Raw genomic sequence first — 15,360 nt, 5'->3', positions numbered from 1 at the left:
GTGTCAAATTGGGGACATTTGGAATCTTTATTTTCGCTGTACAAAAATGATATTTGGCTGATTTGGGCTTTCTGGAATATCTCGATTTTCTGGTAAAAGGTCATCCAAAGTTTATTGTTTTGATCATTTACAAAACTCCAGAACATTTTTCAAATACGCTGAACTGAAAGGAAGTCAACGCTAACAAGAGGATGCGAAGAACGTAGCTATGATATTGAAAATGTCTTCCATGTTCCAAAACATTTGGTTGTACTGTAGCTGCAGCTCCTCGTTAGTAGATCGTCACACAAAGTCAACATTGTCACTACATCTGCGTTTAAAGTCGAAACACAATCATAGTTATAATCCATAAACAATATTGAATATTTCCGAGCCTTTTTCGTCGTCGACTTCAAGTTGCGCAGCTTCACTGGCCGGCGCTCATTCCAGCGGCACACGTGTGCTTGTCCATCTGATACTTGTAAGAGAAGCGCTGGTCGCAGACGCCGCAAGCGAACGTCTTCTCGCCAGTGTGTCTTCTCCGGTGCCTCGTCAAATTGCGACTGAGGGAGAAACTTTTGCCGCACGCTAAGCAGGAATAGGGTTTCTCCCCAGTGTGCGTTCTCATGTGCAGGACCAATCCCGGGCGTTCGCTGAAGCTCAAGTTGCAGATTGAACAGGCAAACGGTTTCTCTCCAGTGTGTACTTTCATGTGTTTGTTCAGATGCGCCTTACGGGTGAAGTGTTTACTGCAAAGTGAACAAGAAAAAGGTTTCTCGCCAGTGTGCGTGCCCATGTGCAAGTTCAAATGTCCCTTGTGAGTGAAGGTTTTCCCGCACACCGAGCAGATAAATGGTTTCTCTCCTGTGTGTGACCTGGTGTGTATGTTCAGTTTTTCCTTTCGCGTGAAACCTTTACCACAAAGGGAGCAGATGAAGGGTCTCTCTCTCGTGTGACTTCTCGCGTGGACGTTCAAGTCCCACCGTGAACTGAATGCGGCCCCGCACCGCACGCATTTCAAGTGCGTTTGGTCGGCCAGACCTCTCGTACGACCTTTTGAGTGTTCCTCATCTTTGTCATCATCGTCGTTGTCGTCGTCGTCCGTGCCAGGAGACCGTGACGTCACGTCGTCGCTCTCTGACGGTGGCGCTAAGAGGTCGCCCGACTGAGATCCTCCACATCGGTCGCCATCATCTTCACTCTTCACAATCGCAACGTTGAATGGAAAGTTGCTGATATCATTCTCCTGGGCTTCCTCTTTGATGTCAGACGGCTGCCGGTCAGGGCGGAGATCTTCGTCGCCGAAGTCTGCGGGCCACGTGAACAGAACACAAAAACACGTAGTTCAGTCGAGCCTCAGGTTCCGACTCTGATGTTGTCGTACGTCACCCGAGTCACGTGACGGGCCGGAAGTGCCGATCGAGCAAAGCATTGCTCAACGCTAAGTCGGTCGGAGACGACACGAAAACGCGTCTTACGGCACGACGCCCACAGTTTTGTCCGATACCGTTAAACATTTCGACGGTGATGATAAACGAAGGTACGTGGAAAAATGAGAGACACTTGGCATAGAGGACCCATATTTAATGCCAAAGTCAATGTTTTCGCCAATAAGAACCTGGATTGTTAACCTTGGCCAACTGGATCTGCACATGGATCTGGTGAGTAAGTCATCGAGAAAAAAAAAAAGACAGCGAGTCGGCTCCTCCGTACACGGAAGTGTGTTGCCGCCACACGTTAAACTTCGGTAAACTTCTCCGTGACAGACTTATTTTTTGAAAAAATATGCATTGTTCTGAAATGAGTCCAATGCGTCTTTAAAAAAAGAAAATAAACCGCTGGGATAGGCTTCAGTCCCCGTACACGGAAGCGCGTTGTGGCCACAAGTAAACCTCTGTGTGATTGACGGTTTATTTTCTTTTTTTAAATACGCATTGGACTCATTTGAGAACAATGCATATTTAAAAAATGAAAAAAAACGTCTGTCATGGAAAGGTTGGTTGCAACACGCTTCCGTGCATGTTGGAGACAACTCCCTGTCATTTTTGTGGTTTTTTTAAACGCATTGTTCTCAAATGCGCCAATTTGGGATTATAAATACTTCTTGGGAATCTGAGATTGAGAAGAATGATTCGTACCTGAAGTGAAGCGATCGCTACGCAGGCGTGTGTATATTTTGGTCGGGCACCGTCCATCCCGTTTCATTGCCGAAATCCATCTATCTTTTCTCATCTTTTCAGCCGGTATTCCATTGAATGATCTTTTTGAATATCTGTCTCGTCTGTTGTGACAACCGACAGCACAACAAGTCTCGCCCATGGTGAATATTCTGCCGCCGGTTCAACGTCCCCCACACTGTCGAGCAGCTCGGTTTGACCGGCAATATGGCGCCGTGAAAATGGTGACGTCACGTGCACGAGCTCAAAAGTAGACAAGAATGCGGACATGGCGGGGGGGGGATTTTGTAAAATTATCAAAACCATAGGTACAGGGCGTAGTAAAAAAAAAAAAAAAAAAAAAAAAAGGCAGGTCTAAAGAAAGGTTTGACATTATCAGTGAGTTTGTTGAAACCTTCCAAGGATTTTCCACATTTAACAGACTGTGGAAGATGGTGCCACAAATTTGGGGCTAAAAAAATGTTTACTGTTTGTGTGGGGGGGGGGTTGCAAAAAGGCCAAGAACTGTTTTGGGGAAATCTGGAAGGATTCGCATAAAACCCTCTTCATGTCACTTCATCAACACGGGCTTTATGTTAATATATAACGTTTAGCCTCAACTAAATCTCCTCACTTCACTTCTGCGAGCCTGTACTGAACCCCCCCCCCCCCCCCAATTTAATGAGACCGACTCATTTTAAGGGCGTCTCAAGTCACATAATTGGAACTTTTGGACTCAGTCGATGCCGTCTCGCCTTGTAAAAAAAAAAAGTAAATAAAATCAATTCACGAGCAATCGTTTGAAAAGCTCAAACTATGACATGCTTGTACACAAAATTTGTTTTTTCAATCCACAAAATGTGTGCTTTGGCAGTTTTGTCGCATTGCCACGATGTCAGTCAGCCAATGTAAACATTGCTTGATCCTCATCGGGGTCAAAGGTGACCTCACCTGCTCTGCGGAACACATCTCGAGGCTTCTTGAGTTCCACGTCCAGCACTCGACGTTTTCGCTCGCCGTCCTCTTTTGTCCGTGAAAGTTTTTCCTCGTACTCTTCTTCTTCTTTTTTTACACTTGTCGCACACATTTTCACGCGATAGTCACAAAACTTTACGGTCACGTCTGATGTGTTGCTAAGAAACGCATCTCTGTTGTTTAGCTGATCGTAAGCTAGGCTACGCTAGAGAAGCTTCAACGTACACAGAAAAACAATAAAAATATTAAAAATGTAAAATATTCATTTCCGATATTTTACTCGCGTAAAGATTGGAAGAGACGTCCTGTTCGAGGTTTCGGTACGGTTAGAATGTATATATATATTTTTTTCAAGTAAAGCTCGACTTGGAACGAACACGGAAGTAGAGAAGTAGCGGAAAATGGACGGCGACTCCACTTGGACAAACTTCATTCCGCCGCCATGGAACGCGAAACAGTATTAGAACATAAACGGCACACATTGTGTTTACTTATTCTATAAAAGACCACATTTTCTGATATGTGTGGTACAAGAATAAATTAAATATTTGGTCTACGTCTAAAATGTTTTATTTGTTTTGCTTTGTTTGTTTTTTTTTCACCATTGTTCTCGCCGACCTCTAAAACAGCAGTTATATTGCTGGTATTACAAATGAGGCTATATTATAATTAATTATAATATTATAATATAGGGTATTAAATCTCAGCGAACACGAAAATGTCCACTGTACTTTTGAAGAAGAGGCATACGCATGTGACGCTACCGCCACCTTGTGGTCAAATTGGCGAAAGAAAGCGAAATACGTCGAGTCGTCCAATCACTTTGGGGCTTGTTTTGTTGTACTTGTACTTTTTGCTGTACTTCAAAAGCTGTCCTGGGAAGGTACTCACTTTGAAAACGGAGGGAAATTGATTTCGCTTTGCAGTTGGATTAAATGCTGAAGGACTTTTTGTTCTCCGAGCGAAATATGATACACATAATTGTATATATATATATATACGCTACAATAATTACAAATGCTCGTGTGTGAGTGGAAGGAAGTTGCTCGTTTCTCATTTGGTTTGGATAGCGGAAGTTGTTGACGAGATACTCATCACCAGTATAAATATCGAAAATAAAGGAAACGTTTTATAATGGTCGTGTTTCTTTTGCATTTGGAAGTGCAAAACTGCAAAAGTGGCCGTGCTCAGGTCGGCCGGCACCATTTTGGGCAAGTGGGAACAATTTCATTGATTTTGTGAGACAGCTAACAGATTACTACGTAAAATACAGTACCTGAGTGTATCTTTTAAGATTTGAGCTACACATATGGATATTTCTTTTTTACACCTTATTCAATTCAACAACACATCAACACATTTTTGGTCGCTACAACAATAAATGCAAAACGACATCAGTTAGCTGACACAGCGTCACACGTGACGTCATCTGCATTTACCCAATCACGCCTCTGCTTGCGCTTCCGGTTTGTGACTTCCGCTTATGGTTGCGAGCACGTTCGCTTCCGAGTTTTTGTTTTTATTCAGCATAGCAGTCACGCGCCGGTTTTGTTCATTCTGGCGTTCTGGCAAAGTTGCCGAACTTCCTTTGGCACTCAACTTCTCCAACGAGTTTAGCTTCGCTCGCTAAGTTCTTGAAAATAAAAATGCGGCGGCTTTGTTAGCTGAGCAAAGTGTCGCGATTGTCGCGTCAAATGTGTGCAAAACGCGTGGATGACGAGCGCGAGGATTTCAAGAAGCCTCCAGATGTGCTGCACCAAGCGGGTTTGTTGACTTCTTCTTTGAGCGGCAGAAAAAAAACAAAAATTGAAAGTCCAGTATGTGTTTGTGGTGTTTACATAATTCACCCGCGGGACCTCGAGTTGGGGTGCGGGGTTCCGCACGGACTGTTTTTGTTGTTGCGCTTCCGGAGCAAAATGTTAACAGAGTTCCCGCCGTTATGCGAGTAGTTTGGTGATGTCGAACAATAAAGCAAGTTCTGTTCCTGTGTCCGACACTCCGCCTCCGCCTCCTTTTCTCCGGCGCTACATGTTTAGAAATTCTAGCGGAATCTAAGTCTTTATTTATTTATTTATTTAATTTTTAACAAAGGTGCTGTTGAAAATGAAACACTGTAAGTAAACAGTGGAAAAACTATGACCGTGAGCAGCAAAATTGCGACGTGAACATCACAATGAAGACGACACACAAGGTGGATTCGTCGTGAAAGTGGTGACGTCACGTGTACGAGCTCCATATACGTCGATGTATTTTGACTATTGAGTCAGGCTGGTCGAGTTGTAAAAGTCTAGCAAATTTTAAGTGGCTGGAAGAAGACTCGATCTGGTCAAAAGGTGACCGAGCTGATATTGATCTTACCTTACTGTATTTTATTTTGTTTTGATTTGTTGTTGTTTTTTTCCAGCACTATCGGCAAAAGGGAATTCATTGATAGCCACACATAGGTGGAAATCTCATTTCCTGGTATTTTGATTCATGCTGCAACTGCGTCCACCATCACAAGATTGCTGTCATAAAAACATTAGAATCACAAATATTGAAGGCGGAATTTATTCACAATTATGGTTATGACTCTGGCACTGAAGTGAAAATGATGACAATATGGAAATTCGGAGAAATTGTTGCGGAAGTAAATGTTTATGGGTTGTCAATTCTGCTTCCTGATAAAGATTGCAAAAGTGAGATATCGGCAACAATACGCAACATCAAATTCAACACTTCTTTTGATGTCCCGCAGACGTCAGTGAAGAATATCTCCGTCTTGGGCGGCGGGGGCCAGGAGACGCACCCGTGAAAGGGGAAGAGGAGTTGGAGCACACCCCTAAGAAAGAAGAAGAGGAGCAGGAAATTGATAACGCCAGCTTCCCATTGACCGTCACCGTGAAGAGAGAAGACGACGTCGACGGAGCCGACGACGATGGGGCTCGACACGCCAACGGGCTCTTAGCTCCGCTAGCAGACGGCGACGACTCTCCCGACACTGGTGATGAACGCTCCAAAGGCGTGAAATGTTCTCTGTGTGACAAAATGTTTTACAACAAGTCCTCCTTGAAAAGACACACACTGGAGTAAAACCTTTTGCTTGCTCGGTTTGCGGTAAAAGATTTTCTGCCAACAGACACTTAATAGCGCACCTACGAACACACACGGGAGAAAAACCTTTTGCATGCTCGCTTTGCGGTAAAACTTTCACTCAGAACGGACATTTAATAGTACACACACGGGGGAGAAAACTTTTGTCTGCTCAGTTTGCGGTAAAAGGTTCACTCAGAAAGGACATTTAAATGCACACGCAGAAACACACACTGGGGAGAAAACGTTTGCCTGCTCAGCGTGTGGTAAAACATTCAGTCGGAAGGGGCATCTGAACAATCACGTGAGAGCTCACACAGGAGAAAAACATTTCAGCTGCTCACCCTGCGGTAAGACACTCACTCACAAGGATCGTTTGAACTCGCACGTGCTAACGCACACCGGGGAGAAACCGTTTGCCTGTTCAGTTTGTGACAAAAGATTCTCAAGAAATGGAGATTTAAGAACACACACTGGCGAGAAACCTTTCGGCTGCTCAGACTGCACCTTAGCTTTCAGTGATCGCTCAGGATTGGTTGAACACAGGAGGACACACACCGGGGAGAAAAGGTTGTTGTGCTCCATTTGTGGCAAAAGATTCTCCCGGAGAGGAACGTTGAGAACACGCACGAGAATGCACACTGGCGAGAAACCGTTGAGCTGCGGTCTTTGCGATAGACAATTCCCTCATAAGTACCAAGTGAAGAAACACAAGTGTACCAGTGAGGAAAGCGGCAGTAAGTGAAGCTTTTTCTTCTTCTTTAATGATCAAGAAAGTCGCACTTCCTGATAACTTGTAGGCGTATTTGTTGCCGTGAGTAAAATACAAGTTTTCAAACTGTGAGGGTATGAGTATCTGTTTTTAGTAGCTTTAATACAGTTCAGTAGATCGATAACTCTTTGATCACAAGTTACTTGACAGAATGAGCTTGAAAATATGGGGGAAGGAGACCGGAACAAAACCACCAAATTATCCTCACGCATGCTGTGCAAACATTCAAATTCATTAAAACACGTTTTTCAAACACACTGTAAACATATTGAAATGCACAAAAAAAAATCAATAATTGAAAGCATCCTGAAAATGGGAAGAATTACATTACTCTGATGAGCCCTATAAACAGATGGAGTGATATAATATTTATTTATATGCAACGTCATTTTTCCTGGTAAAAGTTTGTGTGTGTGTGTGTGTGTGTGTGTGTGTGTGTGTGTGTGTGTGTGTGTGTGTGTGTGTGTGTGTAAATTTCTGGAAAGGGGCTTTACAAATCTACTTCAACGTTCAACGAGCTCTTTCGCGGGTGTTGTGTACACGTCAGGACCTTTGAGGGGCGATGGCGGCCTTGCCCTGGATTTGAAGGTTCGTGACTCGAAAAGGAAGAAGAAGAAGAGTTTGCGAATTGAAATTCTTACTTTGCCATTTATATCTCTAATGTATTTCTGTATTTATTTTATGACAATCGACGTTTTGAGTTTTCACGTAGTAACGTTATGCATTACCCCCTTTGACTGTATTTTCAAAAAAGTTTAAATGTTAATATATAGAATTTAAGCGGAAATATCCAAATCTGTCCCTCAGATACATCATCAGTCTTTGAACGATTACAAGGATAAACTCCACATTCGTTAATCTAATTCATTTAAATATGTAATCCAACCATTATTAATTAGAGTTAATACATGATATTTGCATATATAATAAGAGACTAAGTGTGCACGTATTTGTGTATATTAAAATGCGGAGATGGAACATTTGAAGGTTGTTTGCTTCGAGTTCCACTTTTCGTGAATAATGAACGCAGCGTAGACGCGTCGGATCAAGAAAACTGAATTTACGCTTTCAAAGCAAGCAACGACGTCAATCTTCTTCTTCTTCTTCTTCTCTTTCGACTGTGCGACTCTCAAACGGGAGTGTTTTCGGATATCGCCCCCTGGATGGGCTGCTGGCTACGTCCTGTTGTCAGATTTCTTTGCGGGCGTCACTTTTTTTTGTCACAACTTTCAGCAGAGCCCGGAGAAAGTGCTTCGTTCAATCTGTTCATGCGCGACCGTCCAAACTACGATCGAAACGTAAAAAGTCTCGCCGCGAAGTCGCGGGCGGTGAACGTCGTCGTCGTCGTCGTTGTGACGTCACGTCGGCGCTGCGCGAAGCTTCTTTTGCTTTAGCTTGCTAGCTGCGAACAAAGAGAAGCATTCGTTGTCATCCGCGCGTCGCTCGGAACAGACCAACCGGGTGTGGTTATTTCTGTGGATTATGTGTGCAAAAAGCGTGAAAGAAGAAGAGCACGAGGAGGAAGTCTGTGGCGCAAAAGAGGACCACGAAGGACAGCGCGGGGACGCTGCTTTCTTCCACAAGCTTCGAGGTGAACCGCACAAAACAGGTTCCTTCCTTCATTCATTGCTTCCAGTCGTCCGTTTTTAATAACGAGAGTACATTACTTGTAATAATGTTCCCATTGTATTTCTTAAACCTTTTTATCTGCCCATTTTGCATGTTGGTGGGCGTTTAGTTTGTCCACGTACGTTGTTATATTTTGTTTATATTTGTGGGGAGGGCATGTTGTGTGTGTGCTGATTTTACTGCAACTGACTTCAAACTTTGTCAAAAGTGGAACATGGATATCCATCCATCCATTCTCTTCGCCGCTTATTCTCACGAGGGTCGTGGCAGTGGCAATGGGGCAATTTAGAGCGTCCAATAAATGTTTCATGTTTTTTTTGGGATGTGAAAGGAAGCGGAGGACCCACCCGGAGAAAAGCCACGCAGGCACGGGGAGAACATGCAAACTCCACACGGGTGGGGCTGGGATTGAACCCGGGACCTCAGAACTGTGAGGCCAACGCTTTACCGGCTGTCGCACCGCGCCGCACTGACGAATTCCGACGTATGAATCGGAAGAGCAGTGTGACACCCGCACGATGACCGAAGTGTCACGCCATTTATAAAAAACAAAGGTTTGTTTTCAATTTAGCAGCGTAGTTGTGATTGTTTTGACACTTTTATTCAAACAACTGCTGGATTTTCAGAAAAAAAAATCAAATAATTAAAAATCAGGTCTCTGTGAGGTACCAGTTCTGGTCGGAAAGATTAAAGCCCCATACAGAGTTGGCGAAAATGGCGGAACACCTCAGTGTTGGCTGGAGGAGGAGCTATCGCCTCCTGTTTGAAAAGCCCAAACTTTAGACGCTTTTGTTCTTGGCATGATGCGCACATTTCAGACCAAAGTATGTTCATCTCTGGAACATAGAACTAGTTCCTTTCCTGAGCGGGATGATGTTTAGGCAGTCCCATGATGTTTATACTTGGATGCATTTGGTTGAGCAAATAAAAGTGGCACCTTCAAGAGTCAAGAAATTGCACCCGAGGATGAACTAGGCATGCGGAAGTCCACGATTCTTTTCCTGAGATCTTGGCTGAGTTTGTTGGACTTTCCCATGATGTTACGCAAGAAAAATGACACCATCATTTGTATGTAGGCAAGTTGTTTTGACTCTTACTACGGGTACAAGGTAAACTCCCGACTTTGAAGAAAGTAATAAAACGTGCTTGAAAAAAATCATACTTGACTTAAAACAGCAAAACTTTAGCCTCATTTCATGTCAGAAAGTGAGTAATATAATGTTAGATAGTGAGAAATAGGTATAATATATAGTGTACTCTAGTTTCAACTGTTTGGGATTTTGGAACCCTCGTAATCATATGTTCATGTAGGACATAATCATAGCCGAGACCAAAGTCACAACGGGAGTTTTGATTGACTTGACCAAACCTTGTCTTTGTTTTGTCTTCCTGTGCCCTGCAGATGTCCGGGAAATGGGCCCTCCTTCTGAACGGCAGCAGCCGTCGCTCGCTCGCATCAAAGAGGAGGAGGAGCCAGAATACGCCCACATAAAGGAGGAAGAGCGGGAGGCCGACGCCTCCAACTTTCCGTTGACCGTTGTCATTGTGAAGAGTGAAGATGACGACGATGAGGAAGAAGGCGATGGAGAGCGATGCGAAGGATCCCAGGCTGACGGCCTCTTGGCTCCGCTATCGGAGAGCGACGACATAACGTCGCACTCGTCTGACACCAGTGACGGTGAACGCCCGAAAGGTCACAGGTCACGTCATCGCACCCACAACGAACGCTGGAAATGTTCTCAGTGTCAGAAGACGTTTGTCAACAAGTCGTCGTTAAAACGACACACCAGAATACACACTGGAGAGAAACCTTTTGCCTGTTCAGTTTGTGATAAAAGATTTTCTGTCAAACAAAGTCTGACAAACCACATCAGGACACACACTGGAGATAAACCGTTTGCCTGCGCCGTTTGCGGCAAAAGGTTGATTACAAAGGCAAGTTTAACATATCATAGCAGAACACACACCAGGGAGAATCTTTTCGCCTGTTCGCTGTGTGATAAAGTATTTTCTGAAAAGGGACATTTAACAGTCCACGCAAGAACGCACACTGGAGAGAAACCGTACGCCTGCTCAATTTGTGGAAAACGGTTCTTTCGGAAAGGACAATTTGAAACACACTCAAGGACGCACACTGGAGAAAAACCCTTTCCCTGCTCAGTTTGCAACTTGGCTTTCAGAGATCGCACCGTCATGGTTCAACACATGAAAACACACACGGGAAAGAAGCCTTTTTCTTGCTCGCTTTGCAGTAAAAGATTTTCTAGAAAGGGAGATTTAAGAAGACACACGAGAACGCACACCGGGGACAAACCCTTTACCTGTTCCGTTTGCAACTTGACTTACAGGGATCGTTCAGGATTAAATCAGCACATGAGAACCCACACTGGGGAGAAACCATATTCATGCTCGGTTTGTGGCAAACGATTCAATCAAAGCGGCACTTTGACAATACACACAAGAACGCACACTGGTGAGAAGCCGTTCAGATGCAGTGCGTGTGATAAACAATTCCCACGCAAGCACCAAGTTAAGCGACACAAGTGCGCAGCTGAGAAGAGCAGTGAGAAATGAATCGTAAATTCAATTGCAGCACCGTCGTCAAAGTTTTGCTCTTTGTGATAACTTGTAAAAGTGTATACGTGAGCCTGAATAAAATACTTTTTCAACTGGAAGCGCAACAATGAATGGATGACTAAACAATTGTTATCAATTCAACGATTTTGACCATTGATTAATGATGAAGAGGCCGTGTTTAAATTGCCCCAAATCCTCATCATTTTAACCTTGCAAATGATTTGACTCAAGTCGGCTGGAGTCGTCAGTTTTATGAGTTGTGACTTGCTTGCCAAATACGCCAGAAAGACGTTTCACTTGGTAGCCGAACGGCCTTGACTTGTGAAGTGTTAGAAAGGGTTAGGGCATTTTCATTTAGACAGTTTGAGTTTGTTTGTTTGTTTGTTTTTAAACAAGAAACGTTTTGTGTGTGGGGGGGGGGAGGGGGGGTCGCGTAATTCCTGCCAACCTGGCAAGATTTGTTGCGCTCTCGCCATTGTGACGTGGCAAACGTCAGAAAACCAGGTAAGTTCATTTAACTGTTTGGCTAGCTGGCCAAATATCACATTTCACAGACTAGTTTGGGACGATTCAAGATTTAAAAAAAATGTGGTTACCGTAGGAGCGAAATTGTCGGAACCTTTTTTTGTTTCGGCTCATCGGCATCCAAAAGTTTCCATGTTTTTTTTTTTTTTTCTTTTTTGTCTCCTTTTTTTTGGAAGAAAGGTCAAGCTCGAGCTCATACCGCGGACTTCAGCGTGCGCATGCAGTGGGCGGTGTCATCTTATAAACGTCATCAACCCGCGACACCACTGAGCTAAGGATCCTCGAGTCCCACTTTACTAAATAGTTCTTCTTTGAATAGGTACTGAACATACAGAAGCCTCTGAAGTGAAAGAACTAGTTTACTGGGGCAAAGAATAATCCATTAAATCTTCGTTTCCATATGAACTCTTCTCGGTGCACATTGAAGCTTTTCGATCTGATTTAGCTTAGCATGCTAGCCACTAAAAAAGAGACGCCTTTCTTGTCGTTAAGCGGAGATCAAGTGTGAGTCTCACGTGCGGTTTTTTTTCCCGTGAAAATGTGTGCAAAACGTGTGAAAGACGATCACGAGGAGGAAGTTTGTCGAACAAGTGAGAAGAACGAACCACGTCATCGACGACTGGACGCTGTTTCCAAGTACCGTCGAGTTCTGTTCCACAAGGCAGGTGGGTTCACTTCTTACGATCACTTTCCATTTTTAACTGCAATTCTGAGGTAGGAAGAAAAAGTACTCACATGATGTACATGAGTACGGAGAGCACAGTAGCTTTAATGCTTCCCACCTATGCATCTCCATTTGTTCATTTTGTAATTTTTGATAAGTCATTTTACCAGGGATGACAAATCGACTTTTTGTGATTTGACTCGTCAAAAATTCAGATAAAGAAAATGTATGACAGCTTTTCGTGGGACAAGCTTTGCTAGCTGTAGGAGGAAAAATGGAGTGACAGGAGTGCGTTAGACTGGAAGCGAATCGATGTTGTCTCTTGTCAGATTGTTGTTGGGTTTTTTTTTTTTTTTTTTTGGGGGGGGGCTTTTTGGAGATAGATTTTTCTCAAAATGATTTACACAAATATAGCCGCGATCAGGCATCTTTATTAGACCGACAAATAGATCTGATTTACACATTTTTCAGGTCAACAGATATATCCGCGAATTACACTCATTTTATTTAATGTTGCACAAGTGACTTATTATTTGTAAATATTTAATCCTGCTTGTGATTTGCTGAAAATGCGTGTGTGGATCGGCAAACACACGCGTTTGTTTTTGAGACAAACATGATGTCTTGTGCCGTAGCTGTCCGTGAGGAAGTGCTTCATCCTGAGCATCAGGAGCTGGAGCCCCCTCACTTTGAAGAGGAACAGGACCAAGATCCCCCCCACATTAAAGACGAAGAGCAGGAGGCCGATATCACAGAGTTGCCGTTGACTGTCGTTGTCAAGACTGAAGATGGTGACGAAGAAGAAGGCGACGGAGAGCGCCGTGGAGGATCCGAAACAAACAGCGTCTTAGCTCCGCTGTCAGATAGCGACGAGATAACGTCACACTCTCCCGCCGCTGAGGATGGTGAAGAACACTCAAAAGGTGATAAGTCGTGTCATGCAGACGACAAACACGTGAAATGCTCTCAGTGTGACAAAACCTTTGCCAAGGAGTATTTGTTAAAAATACACACTAGAACGCACACAGGTGAGAAACCCTATGCCTGCTCACTTTGCGGGAAAAGATTCACTCAGAAGGGGCAGTTAATAGGACACTCAAGAACGCACACCGGAGAGAAGCCTTTTGCCTGCTCAGTTTGTGGTAAAAGATTCTCGGAAAAGGGACATTTGAGAGTACACACGAGAACGCACACGGGAGATAAGCCTTTTGCCTGCTCGGTTTGTGGCAAAAAATTCTCTGAAAAGGGAAGTTTAATTAGGCACACAAGAACGCACACTGGTGAGAAACCTTTTGCCTGCTCAGTTTGTGACGAAAGATTCTCTGTCAAGATTGGTTTAACAAATCACATAAGAAACCACACCGGTGAGAAACCGTTCATCTGCTCAGTTTGTGGTAAAAGTTTCACTCAGAAGGGGCATTTAATAACGCACACAAAGACACACACTGGGGAGAAAACCTTTGCCTGCTCAGTTTGTGGACTCCGAGTAACTCAAAAAATTCATTTAACAACGCACATGAGAATACACACTGGAGAGAAACCGTTTGCCTGCTTAATTTGCGCTAAAAAATTCTCGGAAAAGGGAAGCTTAATTCGACACACAAGGACACACACTGGAGAGAAACCTTTTGCTTGTTTAGTTTGTGGTCAAAGATTCTCTGACAAGGGACATTTACGAACACACACAAGAACACACACAGGCGAGAAACCTTTTGTTTGCTCAGTTTGCGGGAAAGGATTTGCTGAAAATAGAAATTTAAAAACTCACTCAAGAACACACACTGGAGAGAAACCTTTTGCCTGCTCAGTCTGTACCTTCACATTTATTGATCGTTCAGGACTGAATAAACACATGAGGACACACACCGGTGAGAAACCGTTCAGTTGCCGTGTGTGCGATGAACGTTTTTCTTTTAACTATCAGCTGAACAAACACAAATGTGCTGGTGAGAAGAGCAACTGCAAATGATGCTTTAAATAATTTGTAAAGAAACTGTTGCACTATGAAAGTGTTTGTGAGTCAATAAAATAAACGTCTTCAGACAGTGATGGAGTTCAGATTTCATTGTAGTCATCTGCAGTTTGTGTTCCATCACCCTCTGATGCGATCCCATTTTTGTCATTCGGATAGAATGCAGATGCGGGGAGAATCTAATGACGCTTATGGCGGCGGGGGAACTTGGAGCAACCTTTCCTAGGGGAATTTTGGGAAGGTTACAAAAGAATTTCAGCAGCACTGAGGGTCCCGAAAAGCTCTTGATTATTTGGAAATGAAAGACGTTTGGAACCACCAGGACCCTTCCCAGATCTGTCGGTCCTGCCGAGGTGAGTAGCCTCTTTCAAACGGGTCAACGAGAACTCTATGGTCACCCAGGCGGAGCTCCATTGTTCCCTTGGGGTGATTGGAAAACCATCCAGAATTGCTAGTGGAGTCCACCAATGTGGTCTTCCTGATCCAATGGGCAGACGGAAGCCACTTTTCACTAAAAGACATGCGGCAGCCTGCTTGGAGGTGCCAAAAGGAACATTGAGGATTCTCGGAGTTATGCAGACATAAAATTCTCTCTGGTCAGGTGAAAACAAAGAACTTTTTGGCCTGAGTTGCAGGCGTCGCTCCCGCAAACCTTGTGAGCGTAGGCGGCTCAGAAAATAGATGGATGGAAGCATCACATCAGGAGAAGAAGAAGCACTGCTCAACATCTGGCTAACACCATGCCTACTGTGAAGCATGCTGGTAACGCAATCATGCTCTGGGGCTGCTTTTCCTCTGCAGGAACTGGGCGACCGGTCGGCATAAACGACAAGATGACAGCGAAGAAATTTGTCGAGAGAACTTTCTCCAGAGTGCTCTGGAAGTCAGATGAGGACGTCGATTTTGTTTGTGTGTTTGTTCTGAATGTCACACCAGGGCTGTGTCAACTCTCTGACACAAATAAATTCCATGTGTGTTGTTACATACTTGGCCATTAAAACGGATTCTGATTCCATTCACCGTCCAGTATGACAATGAC

At 43.9% G+C, this 15,360-nt stretch overlaps 3 protein-coding genes across 5 annotated transcripts; 2 read left to right on the top strand and 1 right to left on the bottom strand.

The window, feature by feature from the left end:
• Window positions 1-8: 8 nt before the first annotated feature.
• LOC133497635 (gastrula zinc finger protein xLCGF3.1-like) lies at window positions 9-3,493 on the bottom strand. Its single transcript, XM_061813683.1, has 2 exons — window positions 3,087-3,493; window positions 9-1,287 (listed from the first exon to the last, which is right to left on the bottom strand). Exons 1-2 carry the CDS (start codon window positions 3,220-3,222, stop codon window positions 407-409), a joined length of 1,017 nt encoding a protein of 338 aa, XP_061669667.1. The 5' UTR covers window positions 3,223-3,493; the 3' UTR covers window positions 9-406.
• Window positions 3,494-4,570: 1,077 nt separating this feature from the next.
• On the top strand, window positions 4,571-11,229 carry LOC133497581 (zinc finger protein OZF-like). 3 transcript variants are annotated; one of them, XM_061813605.1, is made up of 3 exons: window positions 4,571-4,874; window positions 5,848-6,093; window positions 9,986-11,229. In XM_061813605.1, exons 1-3 carry the CDS (start codon window positions 4,805-4,807, stop codon window positions 11,155-11,157), a joined length of 1,488 nt encoding a protein of 495 aa, XP_061669589.1. In that variant the 5' UTR covers window positions 4,571-4,804; the 3' UTR covers window positions 11,158-11,229. The 3 variants fall into 3 exon arrangements, with proteins under 3 accessions (XP_061669589.1, XP_061669591.1, XP_061669590.1); XM_061813607.1 differs by lacking the exon at window positions 4,571-4,874 and adding an exon at window positions 7,440-8,545 and having other exon boundaries at window positions 5,954-6,093; XM_061813606.1 differs by lacking the exon at window positions 4,571-4,874 and adding an exon at window positions 7,440-8,563 and having other exon boundaries at window positions 5,954-6,093.
• A 689-nt stretch (window positions 11,230-11,918) lies between these two features.
• On the top strand, window positions 11,919-14,445 carry LOC133497583 (gastrula zinc finger protein XlCGF57.1-like). The gene is made up of 2 exons (XM_061813611.1): window positions 11,919-12,350; window positions 12,985-14,445. The coding sequence occupies exons 1-2, from the start codon at window positions 12,224-12,226 to the stop codon at window positions 14,316-14,318; spliced, it is 1,461 nt and encodes a 486-aa protein (XP_061669595.1). The 5' UTR covers window positions 11,919-12,223; the 3' UTR covers window positions 14,319-14,445.
• Window positions 14,446-15,360: the final 915 nt, after the last annotated feature.

This window comes from Syngnathoides biaculeatus, chromosome 3 (genome assembly GCF_019802595.1).
Source record: "Syngnathoides biaculeatus isolate LvHL_M chromosome 3, ASM1980259v1, whole genome shotgun sequence".
Taxonomy (NCBI): domain Eukaryota; kingdom Metazoa; phylum Chordata; class Actinopteri; order Syngnathiformes; family Syngnathidae; genus Syngnathoides; species Syngnathoides biaculeatus.
The sequence above is the reverse complement of the archived record's forward strand: the minus strand, read 5'-3'. Positions and strand labels throughout refer to the sequence as shown.

Excerpts from the sequence above, each read along its gene's own strand:
- LOC133497635 (XM_061813683.1), bottom strand. The coding sequence starts at position 3,222 with ATGTGTGCGACAAGTGTAAAAAAAGAAGAAGAAGAGTACGAGGAAAAA. Across the intron at positions 1,288-3,086 it reads AGATGTGTTCCGCAGAGCAG|ACTTCGGCGACGAAGATCTC; the intron begins GTGAGGTCACCT and ends CGTGGCCCGCAG.
- LOC133497581 (XM_061813605.1), top strand. The coding sequence starts at position 4,805 with ATGTGTGCAAAACGCGTGGATGACGAGCGCGAGGATTTCAAGAAGCCT. Across the intron at positions 4,875-5,847 it reads AGATGTGCTGCACCAAGCGG|ACGTCAGTGAAGAATATCTC; the intron begins GTTTGTTGACTT and ends GATGTCCCGCAG. Across the intron at positions 6,094-9,985 it reads CGACGACTCTCCCGACACTG|ATGTCCGGGAAATGGGCCCT; the intron begins GTGATGAACGCT and ends TGTGCCCTGCAG.
- LOC133497583 (XM_061813611.1), top strand. The coding sequence starts at position 12,224 with ATGTGTGCAAAACGTGTGAAAGACGATCACGAGGAGGAAGTTTGTCGA. Across the intron at positions 12,351-12,984 it reads AGTTCTGTTCCACAAGGCAG|CTGTCCGTGAGGAAGTGCTT; the intron begins GTGGGTTCACTT and ends CTTGTGCCGTAG.